Source organism: Halyomorpha halys, unplaced genomic scaffold (assembly GCF_000696795.3).
Source record: "Halyomorpha halys isolate HHAL.00 unplaced genomic scaffold, Hhal_1.1 Scaffold614.1, whole genome shotgun sequence".
Taxonomy (NCBI): domain Eukaryota; kingdom Metazoa; phylum Arthropoda; class Insecta; order Hemiptera; family Pentatomidae; genus Halyomorpha; species Halyomorpha halys.
In genome coordinates this window covers 89,425-101,416 of record NW_027111364.1, presented here as the reverse complement: position 1 = coordinate 101,416, position 11,992 = coordinate 89,425, and the positions used below count along the sequence as shown (strand labels likewise).

Sequence of the window (11,992 nt, the reverse complement as noted above, 5' to 3'; positions counted from 1 at the left end):
AGTTGTAACAGCACAGCATTATTATAATTATTTTATATTTATTATAAACTTATCGTTCGTCATCCACGGTCAACTATCTCTCATAATTATTGTTTATTGTGCGCCAGCATTTAGACCTAAGCTTTAGCCCTTCATTAGGGCTAAATAAGATAAAAGATAACAACCAATTAAGTTTTATTCTTTCATTCATTTCTTTATATTTTAAATTAGTAAATGATTTAAAGGTAAGATAAGCATGGATAATATGATTTATGAATTCTGAATTATAGTAATAAACTATTACTAATTATTAATTAATTACAGTACTACTAATAAATGATACAGGATCAAGATTATGACGTATGCAAAATTTGTAAGATCCGTCATCACCTATAGTTCTGAGACCTGAGTGATAACTAAGAATCAGAGAGCAAGGCTTGGAAGAGACATTAGCTTTATAGTAGATTACCTGAATGATTTGGAACTACAAAATGACACAGAACCTTCAGGTAACATAATCTGACCAAATTGGCTCACTAGAATTGAATATTCTCTTCCCACTCACACAAATGGCACACTGGGGGAGGGGGAGAGTGAGATATCCTGAACACTAACACTAATGACACTGTGGGGTGTGAGATACCCTGAACACTTACATTAACGACACTCTGGGGTGTGAAATACTCCAAGACTAGCAAAACAAGACTGACACGTGGCAGCTGATAATCAGAATCGATTATGTTATGAATAACAATTATTTACATGGTGGGATTTGGCCAAAGAGCAACACATGTAGGAATAATCAATATTTAAAAAGTGCTGGGGTATGTGAAACCTCAGTGTGTCGTTCTAGGGCTAAATAACAAAGAACACTACATAAATTAAAATAACACTCGCACTGAGTAGACAAGTCTGATGTCATGCCAAAACAAATTTGAATGCGTAATTTAAGACTAAATAGCCATTTAAAAAAAAAAAAAAAATCAATAAATAAAAACAAATCTGAGACATGATCATTATCAAATAATCAATATAAGACACTTTCCAAAAACACCATATAGCATGTTTTTATTTAAGAGGGGTAAATAAAACAGATAAAAAACAATGTAAAACTATTGAGGATTTTGAGGTGACACTTATAAATGATAAAATAATATATAGAAAATAACACAAATATATAAATAATAAAAAAAAAGTCAAAATAATAACACAAAATATAAGTAATAGCTGATACATTAATGAATTATAAAAAAATATATTGCTAAAGTAATAACAAATAAAGCAATACAAAATAATTAATAAAAAGAAAAACAAAACAGAAAAGAAATTAATATTGTAAAAGTATAACAGGATGAATAAAGATGTAAGAGTAAAGGTAGGAAAAAAAATTATAAGAAAACAATAACCTTCTGTCTGGTCTGACATGTTGACAACAAACAGATTTAAAGGGACAACAAAGCCAGCCTAAAGGAAGTATAGGGAAAAGTGACAGTTACAAATGCCATATAAATATATTCTCAGTGATATTAAAATTATAGGAAAATGAAGCTTACATATAAACATATATAAACAAGAACTACAAGAAAAGGTAAAAATAATATTTTATTGTATAATTTTTAAGTTTTATTCTGTTTTCTCTTTATTTATATATTTTATTAAGTTATGTATAAGTTTATTTAATTATAAGATAGTTGGTATTCTGCACTTTTCAAAATAAAAAATTGTTTTTATTTTATTTATTTATTATATTTATACTTCTTTATATATAAAACTTTTTCTGAAGTTATTTTAACTTTTTTCAGATTTTATAAGTTTATTTTATCCTGTGATAAATTTTACTTTAATTTTTTTTCTCTTCAGTTATATATTTTTTTATAAAGCTAAATATATGTTTAATTAATTATAAAATAATTGGTATTTATTTAGGGTAAATTACGCAATAATTTACACTTCAAATTTAAATTTGAAGAATAGCGATTAGATTGAAGAGAATTCATTAAAGTTAATGCTAATTAAAAGAGCAATGATTTAAGAATAATGTTGGCTAACATTACCAACTGTGTAGCTCTGTTAATAACATTCACCATCATTTTAATATGATACACCATTAAATGAATCACCTGCTGCTCTCTTCCTTAGTGAATTTTGATAAGGTAAGAATATTTCTTAAGATTTTTGTTTTGTAATGAATATGAATATTTCTAAGAACCCAATGACAACTGAATTCAGGACTGTCAAAGTATGAAATACATTAAATAAACAAATCATGAGTATATGATAGTGTCAACATAAGGCAAAAAACACCCTTGCTGCTTTCCTTGACAGTAATGTAAAATTTAGGAAAATGGCTGTCAATGATGTACACTAAAAATTAAATATAGTGATGATCATTTCTAGCGGACTGAAACTTTAAATTTACAACCTGTTTTTCCAATGATGACAATCTGTTCCTAATATTGACAGCCAACTTATTATAACAGTTTCCTGTATGTTGAAATGATAGATTAGTTAGCTTGTTCCTCTGTTTGAGGTAAATAACATTCCGTTCAATTAGTGTACTCTATGTTTATCTTTAACATGTTGACTGCCACAGTACTTTTCAAGATTTCAGTCTAAAAAGCCAAATTAAGTTTGGTCAGTTAAGCCAAGTAAGCAAATTGTGAGTTAGCTCGTAGGTTGGCATCACAGGCAATAACACCAACTACAAGATAACTCGTAGTTGGCAGTCAACGTGTTAATAGAAAAAGATGTCTGGAGAAAAAAGAAATATTCTAAAATATGCTGGCTATTCCCTACACAAACATACTATTTATTCTCTGACAAGTTTTGGCAAAGAAGGGAGATGATTTACATGCAAAATAACTCAGATGAGAAGGAACCTTTTAACAGTCCTAATCTCCACAAATGCTGCTGCTATAATAGTTCCTTCATTCATTATTTTTTTTTTTTTTTTCGGCCAAGACTCCCATTGGAGTCCCATACTGCCTAAACATGGTTAGGGGTCAAAGTTTTTCATTTTTTGGGACTGCCACTCAATGAAAAAAGTCGACGCCCGAGGCCGGATTCGAACCGGCACCGCCAATAGACATCAAATTGGTAAGACTGTGTCTTAACCACTTAGCTACGGGCGGCCCCTTCATTCATTATATATAAGTATAAACGAGTTCCATGACATAACACAGAAAACCATCCAAAAGGGTGGGGAATAAGTAGATCTGATAGTGGTTGGATGAATGGTGAAATTTTCTTTGAATTTATGGGAAATATATTCTATCCGCTAGTTATTAATAATAATATTCCATAATTTGTATTTGAAAGGTTGAATAAACAATTCCAGGAGGCCAAAGTCCATCTTTGTATCATGTAGAGCCTAAGAAGAAGAAGAAGAAGGATAAAATATATCAATTTACAGTAGCACTACCTGTATACTGAAACATTGGAACCCCTACCTTTTTATATTCATAGTTCCTACTTTTTAGTTAAAATGATTTTGGCACCTAATTCTTTGTAATTCGGATAAGATGTAAGAGCTCTCCATAAAATGTTATCCACTGTGTCATTTACCTTTAGTTCATTCCAAATTCAGAATTTTACAATTTTTTTTTAAATCTTACAAATTTTTTTGCTATACAATACGAATGAGTATACATACACACATACAACGTTTTTTTTCCTTCCCCAAAGGAGGCGTTTCTGCCATTTTGTTTCAAACAGCCCAGTATACTTCAGCTTTGTTCGTGTAACTCCTGTCTGAAATTAAGTCCGCCGCAAACACACGTGTAAATATGTGATCACCGGTCATCTCACCATCTCCAGACAGGACGCAGTCTGAAGACTCAGCCACTCTTATTCTCTTCAAGTGGTGCCGCGAATAATCATGTCCAGTGGCCAACCTGAAGTATGCCACTGCCACTGCTCTTGGTAAAGTCAATATAATATATAACAATATGTAATATATGTTATTTAATATAAAAATTGTGTTAAATTTTGATCGTATGTATAAAAATTTTCAATCAACCTCTGGCATTGGTAAAGCAACTAGTTACACTTTTACAATATTTTCTTCCTCAATTTATCTTTTCTATTACTATGTTGTTATTTTTATTACTATTATAAAGTAATTTTTAAGTTATTACTTCAGTAGCACATTGTCCATAAATCATTACTATTTCAGCCATCATTACTACTTTATATTATTATTTGGTCTTATGTTGACACTGTACTTATTCATATAATTTTGTATAATCTTATTACTTATATATGTCATCTTATACTCCTACAATAGTTTTAAATTGTTTTGTACCTACTTAATTTAACCCTGATAAGATCTATGTGGTTCCAAATGTAGGCTATCAATAAATAGTTGTATGATTTTGTGATCCACTTTGACTGCAACTAGGATCCTATCTTATCCCTGATTATTAATGCAATCAACAAATTATCTTCCAATCTAATTTATTTAAAATAAAATCTGATTTTTTTTACTAACACCTTATTATTTATATTACTAATTACTGAAGTATATACCTAGGGTGAGAGTATTAAATTGACAACTAACTTTTTGAGCCTCTAGATTGCCTAGAAGACTTAGGAGGCGGATGCTTGTATGTAGTACTCTTGAGAGCGATACCCGCGGCCGCGTGCTGCGCCTTCTTGATACTGGCACCTTCTGCGGTATATTCCTCATTACCAAGCTTTAGTGTAACGGTAAACTTCTTCTTGTGCGGTGGGCCATCCTCACTAGTGAGGCGGTATTGATGTTCTATCTGCACAAGGAGTTAATAATAATTAAATTTGATAATTTTTTAATTTAAGTTATATAAATTTTCATCAATTTATGTTGAATAATTTATAAATATAATATTTTTTAATGAAGGATGATGGTACAGGTGGCCCGATCTCGAACTTTGATAAAATTGTAAAATAAATAATGGGACATTTCTTATAGTTATTTGAAAATAGTAGTTATATACCATAAAGTTATATTTTTTACTCTAATATTTATTCTTTGTACTTTATTCAGTTCATGGTATGTCAATTTTTCTTTTGATTTACACTGCTCCTTTTTATATAATTTTCTCATTATCAACTCTATTTTGCAATATTTCTAATGTTTTTTGTATCTTTCTTTTATGTCCTGATGAATCCTTGCAAAGTGAGACGAAATGTTGGTGTAAAATAAATACTTTCTGTACTATTTTGAGCAAACTTTTCTGACCAATACCAGTACCATATTCCTTCTTTAATTACAAATGGTTAACTAATAATCGTGCAATCAATATTTTGTAACATAACCTTTGTGTTGTAGAAAAGAAACACAACTAAAATTTTTCAAATAACTATAAGAATGTTCCATAACTTGTTTTACAATTTTACGAGAGTTTACTTTAACACTTTTTGTCTTGACCTTAGAAATAAATAGAAGCAAAAGTTAAGATGACAAAATAATAATAAACTAAAAAATTATATTATACAATATATACAAGGAAGATTTATTTTCGTTAGTAATAGCCGACCATAAAAACTACTAAACCAATCTTTATTGTAAAAAAAAAAAAAAAACACCGAAAGTAAAAAATATCTTTGAGAAAATTTCATAGGGTAAAAAAAGAGAATAACGACAAGACATAATAAGATTATATAATGTAGTAAACACTACTATCCCAACTAACTTAATTTTGTTGAGGAATGAGTTAATTTTCTAAAATTATTGGCTGCTCTTATTTCCAGAAATTTGTTTTCAATCTGAAAAAATTTGTCTTCCCTTTTCTCATTTATCAAATTCTTTCATAGTTTATATTTATCCATTTTTCATTACAACTAAAAATGAGAAATGGTTAAATACTTCAAATAAAAAGAATTAAAAGTACTTTAGGGGAAGCCATTTTGAAAATTTGGCATTTAAGCACTAAATCAGACTATTTCAATGAGGATAACACCTGGCTGATATTTAAGATGAGCAATGTTCCGAGTTTAAAATCAAAATCATTTTTTGAGAAAATAAAAAAATGTGTAAAATCGATTAGAAAAAGTGGTACTTCTGGTAAGTAAAAATTATATCTGAATAGGTGTAATAACATCCCAGGCTATACCAGCCTTAAATATAGTATCTCTGTTTCATAAGACATATAATATGTTTTTGACCTAAGGTTTTCAGGTCAACAATTGGTCATTCAGAATCAGAGAAATTTAAAACGTAAATTTGCATCAAAAACTCTGATTCAAAATTGTTACAATCACGATACTTCCCCTTACTACATATTTCATATATAGGTAAGTCAATGTAAAAAAGGGTTTATGATAATTAATATCAACATCAATACTTTTTTTGTTTGTGGAATAATTTATTTTTGTAAAACAGCTATTTTATGTTTGTCTCAAATTTCTTAGAGTGTTCACACATATAACCAAACACCCTACTTGAGACGACTTCTACAAACAGACCTGTACATTCATGTCCACATCGCTGCTACCTCAACTACTTCCAGCAGATGTCTAACCATCCACGATTTAGAACCCTTAACATTATAGTTCATACGAACATGTAGACATAATTAACTAGTGAACATTTGATTTGATAGGGAACCTTTTTTTTCTCTCTTTTTTTGTTTTTCTTTTTTTGTACTATAGTTTTTCTCATTTAAATTTTTTTCTTATTTACACAATACTTGAAATAATAAAATTACTATTTTATAGCCATTTAAATTAGTCTAATTTTTTTTTATTATTTTTAATCATAAATTCATTTTACATGAATTAACTTCACAACATATGGGCAATTCCCACAGGGAAGAGAAGTGATGTCCAGACCACTTGTGGCATCCCATCCATGATTTAGCACCTGGGAAAACCTTTAAATTATAGAGTGAAACTGAATCTAAAAGCGAAACTTTTATTTTAGTGTTAAAGTATAGCTTTGACAAAGAAAATTTGTTAAATATGTCAATATCATATCCTATCGAGGCACGATCTGCTCAACTTTAAAATGTTTTGGAAGACTTTTCCTCTGCAAAAATTACAAAAACATGTGTTTTTCTTTTTTCAAAGAAAAGCCCTTTACTTTTACTCCTTTATTTAAACATTGTTGACGTTTCAGACATTTGTCCACCATTTGAGTCCAATCTATACTTGGACCCTTTACATTCATTTCCACATTTAAACATTAGTTTAAACATGAAATGTTCAAAAGTATGAAAATATTAATTTTTATCTGACCTTGTTGTACCTCGCCAACTCGTTGACAAGGCACATGGGAGTCTTCTCTTTTCCTAGGACAGATTGGCTGCCATCGGACGTGGCGGGTTCGTCCTGAGTGGACTGTCCGCCAGCAGAGGATCCTTCATTATCAGTACCGACCGGCACTGGCGCACTTCCTGCCATAGTTAAATGGCCTGAAACATTCAAGAAATCATATAAGTTTTCAAGTAACATACAAATAGATAAGAGAAAGTAATAGAGCTCTTATAATAAATATTCTTTAATATTTAAGAAAACTTAACAACACATAAACTAATTAAAACATTGACAGAAATTGGATGTCTGATAAAATGATAAAACAAAATCAATATGAGAAGACGGTCGGCAGAAGACTATAAGTAAAAATTATTTTATTAGTGCGAGTTTCAGGCTTTCATTAGGCTGAAGTACAAAAAATAAAAAAAAACTATAATGAATAAAAGTAAAACCATAATTACAAAAAAGAGAGAAGATAATAAATAATATAGGTACAAAAGCAATATGGGGAGATGTAGAGTATTATAAAAGATAAAAGCAATATAGCAGTAGAGTAATATTAAACTTATTAAAAAGGGGAGAAAAAGAAAACAATATGAGTGAAAATCCAGTAGTTAAATATACTTGAAAAATATTTAAAATTAAAATTATTAAGACTGAGACATATATTTAATTCAATATGTAATGGCACAGTTTTTTTACTTACATATTTAATTTATTAAAGGTACGTTTTCTTCCACAATTTTTCATAATTTTTATATTGGAAGATTATAAGTTTAACATATGTGATGTTTGTAGAAAGATAATCAAGGCAGCAGTCAAAAAGGGTACAAAAATAGCAGAAAAAAATGTTCATTGGTAACCGATGTTTCAAACTACTTTGCAGGTCTTTATAAGAGCTGAACCCAAAAAGTATAATCAATTGCCATTCAACTTTCAGGACTCAGCCCTGCAAATTGAGATGAAACATTGATTATTAATAAATAGTTTTTCCTGCTATTATTGTACCTTTATTGACCGCTACCTGGATAATCTTCCTACAATTAAACATTTTTCATATTTATATACATTTACTTAAAGGAATTTTACAAATATACATACATATTTTTTTATTTTATTATTTTTTAAATTATTTTTCTCACTTCTTTCATAATTTAATATTATTATAGTATCATAAAGCTTATATACTCAAACTACTTTTCTTCTCTACGTACCTATATTATTTGTTATCTTCTCATGTTTCCAGTGAAATTTCTTCACTAATATTCTTTAACTCAAGAAAAACAAAATTATACTGAAGTAAATTGATTTCGTGATGTGAAATGAAACGGAAGTGGTGTGGGGGAGGCAACACTGGGCAATTCTGGCAGGAAAATTTTTACATTGTAATATGAGAGTAGGAAGTTAGAGCAGATTAACAATTCCTGCAATGCCAATCTAACTGATTATCTCATGCTCTCCTATTACAATATATAATATATATTGACTTGGGAAATAGCTGTTCAATTCTCATTATTATTATGAAGCTAATATTTTTTACCTTAAGCTATAATAGGGAAAACATGATTATTAATACATTATTTTATTTCAATTTATCAATATTTTTAAGTTTTACTCCAGTCGCCCAGTCACCAAACTGCCACAATTAATTTTTTTTTTTCTTTTTTAAATGCATTATGGTTATCTTGTTTTGTTTTTTTTCTACTTAGCCCTAATGAAGGCTGAAATATTGGCACTAAAAAAATAAGTTTTACTTATTAGTATTCTTCACTGACCGCACAACCCAACAACTTACGTATGATGATATAATCAATAAATGGAATCTTGGCAAAGTGAATTAAGGCAGCAACTCAGCACTTGTGAGTCAGAGATGATCACAATTCAAATTTGGACTGATGTAGTAAACATTTATTTTGTTGTAGACTCATTGAAACAATCTCAAAACATTACTGTTGGATACAATAAACTGGTTTCTCAAATAATCTACACTTTCTGCCCTATTTGAGTACATAAGGAGGTTTCCGCATAATACAATTCTGAACAAAAAGGAAAAAGAACAACAATAATTTCAAAACAAGGTCCTGAGAATCGCACTAGATGTTCCTTGGTTTATAAGAAAAAGGCAGTTACATCACTAACTACAACGGAAATCAAATAAACTAATTGATCGAAAAACATTTTCAAAATTTCATTCCCAGTTACCAGCAGTTTAAGGTTATAATGTAGCGAATCAAACTTCCTCTCGAAGATTTAAGCCATCTCTATTGCAAGACATTCTACTATACTCTGTAATCATATATTTTTCATTAGTATTTTTTTTATTAATTTATTTTTCATTATATAAGGCTTTCAATATTCATTTTATGAACTCCATAAAAATTAGTTGTTTTGTTTGTAATTTTTTTTTTAGCTTCTTTCATTCATTAATTAATATTCATATTATTTTGAATATTTAAAAAATATATATATTTTTATTAATTAAAAAAAAGCCCACAAATTATCAATTATTGAAAGGATATCAAATTATTAATAATAACCATGTAAAACCCACCAGGCCAATCTAGGAAATATTAATAAAGAGGAACTAATAAATAAAGGAAAAGAAAAAGAAACAATAAAGGAAAATAAAAAGAAGAAATAATTCAACAAGTAAATAAAGTTCATTTAAAAGACGAGATACTACTTTAATAAAAGGCAAAGAGGACTACTCAGTTTAAACTTCATTAGTACAATCAAATGATGCAAAAAGTGTAAAAGCAGATTTATTTAAGGCATTTCAAAGGTAAAAAAATAAATTTTTAGCAATTGTAAAGTTTATTGTGAAATGGAGGAAGCTCCATTCGGAGAGAGTTTAGACAAAAATGTACAGTGTGAACTCGATAATCCGAACTAATTGCTGCTGAGGGTTGTTCGGATAACTGAAAATTTTGGATTAAGTAATAAGAAAAATGGAGTAAAAAAAGTCAACAATAGAATAACTAATTTTATTTATTTAATTTTTTCATGTTTTTTTTTGGAAATTTGGACAGTCTAAAGTTTTAAAAAATTACTCTTTAAAGAAGTCAGTTTTTTTTTTTTTTTCTTCGCCATGTGGTATGAGTGTTATAACATCGCCATATTTTGTGCTGCTACACTTTTGTTTTATTTTAACATCCCCAGTAATGCTAAGAGATGATTTAATTTGTTAAAAGTATAACATTGTTTATTTATAAGTTTTGAAAAAATAAAAAAATTATTCTTTGTATGAACTTATTTAAAACATGATAAAAAAAAATATGAGTTCACTAACAAAATTTTAGTTTATACTTCAAATATTAATTAAATTAGTTCTACAGAATCAAATGATTTATACAATAGATATTACGTATTTCTAATTCCAACAAAATATATTTTGAACACTTTCATAGGAATTAGATTACCTTATATCAAAACTGTAAAAAATTTCTATTTTCGATTTTCATGTTGATTACAATCACTTACCTATAGGGGGAATCTTTTTTTTTTAAAGCCAGTTCTGATTACTGGAGAGTTTGGAGTACCGGAAGTTCAGATAACCGAGATTACACTGTACTATTTTACAGCTCAAATTGTTTAATTAGTTAAATTCAAAGCTCTAATTATTAGTTATTATGTTAGTCAAAATATGGAAGTATGTTTTGTTAGTTATTACAATTATCAATGTTTATTTTCTTTAAAAGTAATATAAATGTAAATTACTGAATGTTAAACAAAAAAAAAGAGCTATTCTACATTAATTAGGGGTTTAATAATAAGAAATATTTATTATTGTGTTCTATTTTATGCAGAAAGGAATGTTTTTTGAGAAATTAGAGAACTTAATTGTTTCAGAGTGCTGCATGTTAAAAGGCCAAAACTATGGAGATCAGCCCTTTCAAGATGCAGCGAGACGGTTCACTACAATGAATAAGGAGCAAAAGATTTCTTCTAATGGTTCCAAAACCTTCATGGCTTCACAAAAAGTACATCTTTAAACAATTATATAAAGTAACCACAATATAAAATTTATAATAAATTTTCTAATGTCTTTTTGGCGAACAAGTACATCTTATCTGGCATACTAAGTACATAAGGGGAGGTAACAGGTTTACAAAGGAAAAAGAAATAAATACAAAAATTTTAGTTGAATACGAACTTGAAATTTATTTTACTTAAAAACTATGATTTGTTCTTTGTTCTTTATTCATTTATTATTATTATCAATTTGATTATATTTATTCTCTCTCGACTTTTACATTACGACTTTTTTATCTTAACTTATTTCTTTATTTTCCATTTTTAGTGCGGTAAATTTTGTTTTCTCATTTCTCCTTTTTTATTTTGTGTGTTATTACGTCAACTGTTCATTTTAACCTAGTTTGCATAATTTTTTACATTCTTATCATTATATCTTATCATATATCATCATATATTTATACTATTTTATTTACTGGGAAGAAGATAGTTGACCGTATGAAGCAGATTGGAGGAAGATAGTCCTGGTGGCGATCAATAAAGGTATCAAAATAGTAAAAGAAAACTATTTATTGTTAACCAACGTTTAACCTATTTAGCCCTGCCAAGTGGGGCAAAATATTAATTAACAATAAATAGTTTTCTTTAACTACTTTGATACCTTTATTAACCGCCATCCACACTATTTTCCTCCAATATTTTATTTATTCTTTTCCTTCATTTGTATATTAAGTTGTTTTCACTTATATTTATATAATTTTAATCCTATCTTAATTTACCTTTTCTATTTATTCTACTATATCAAAAT

At 28.5% G+C, this 11,992-nt stretch overlaps 1 protein-coding gene across 7 annotated transcripts in view; it reads right to left on the bottom strand.

Annotated features, from left to right (window-relative positions):
• The window catches only part of stau (double-stranded RNA-binding protein Staufen), a 38,835-nt gene that overhangs the window by 19,156 nt on the left and 7,687 nt on the right, over positions 1-11,992 (bottom strand). For all 7 annotated transcript variants that reach the window (XM_067049368.1, XM_067049369.1, XM_067049366.1 and 4 more), the window contains 2 exons: positions 7,195-7,370; positions 4,538-4,745 (listed from right to left, as the gene is read on the bottom strand). In XM_067049368.1, the coding sequence (XP_066905469.1) occupies positions 4,538-4,745; positions 7,195-7,359 (373 nt within the window). In that variant the 5' untranslated portion in view covers positions 7,360-7,370. The remainder of the gene's footprint in view (positions 1-4,537; positions 4,746-7,194; positions 7,371-11,992) is intronic.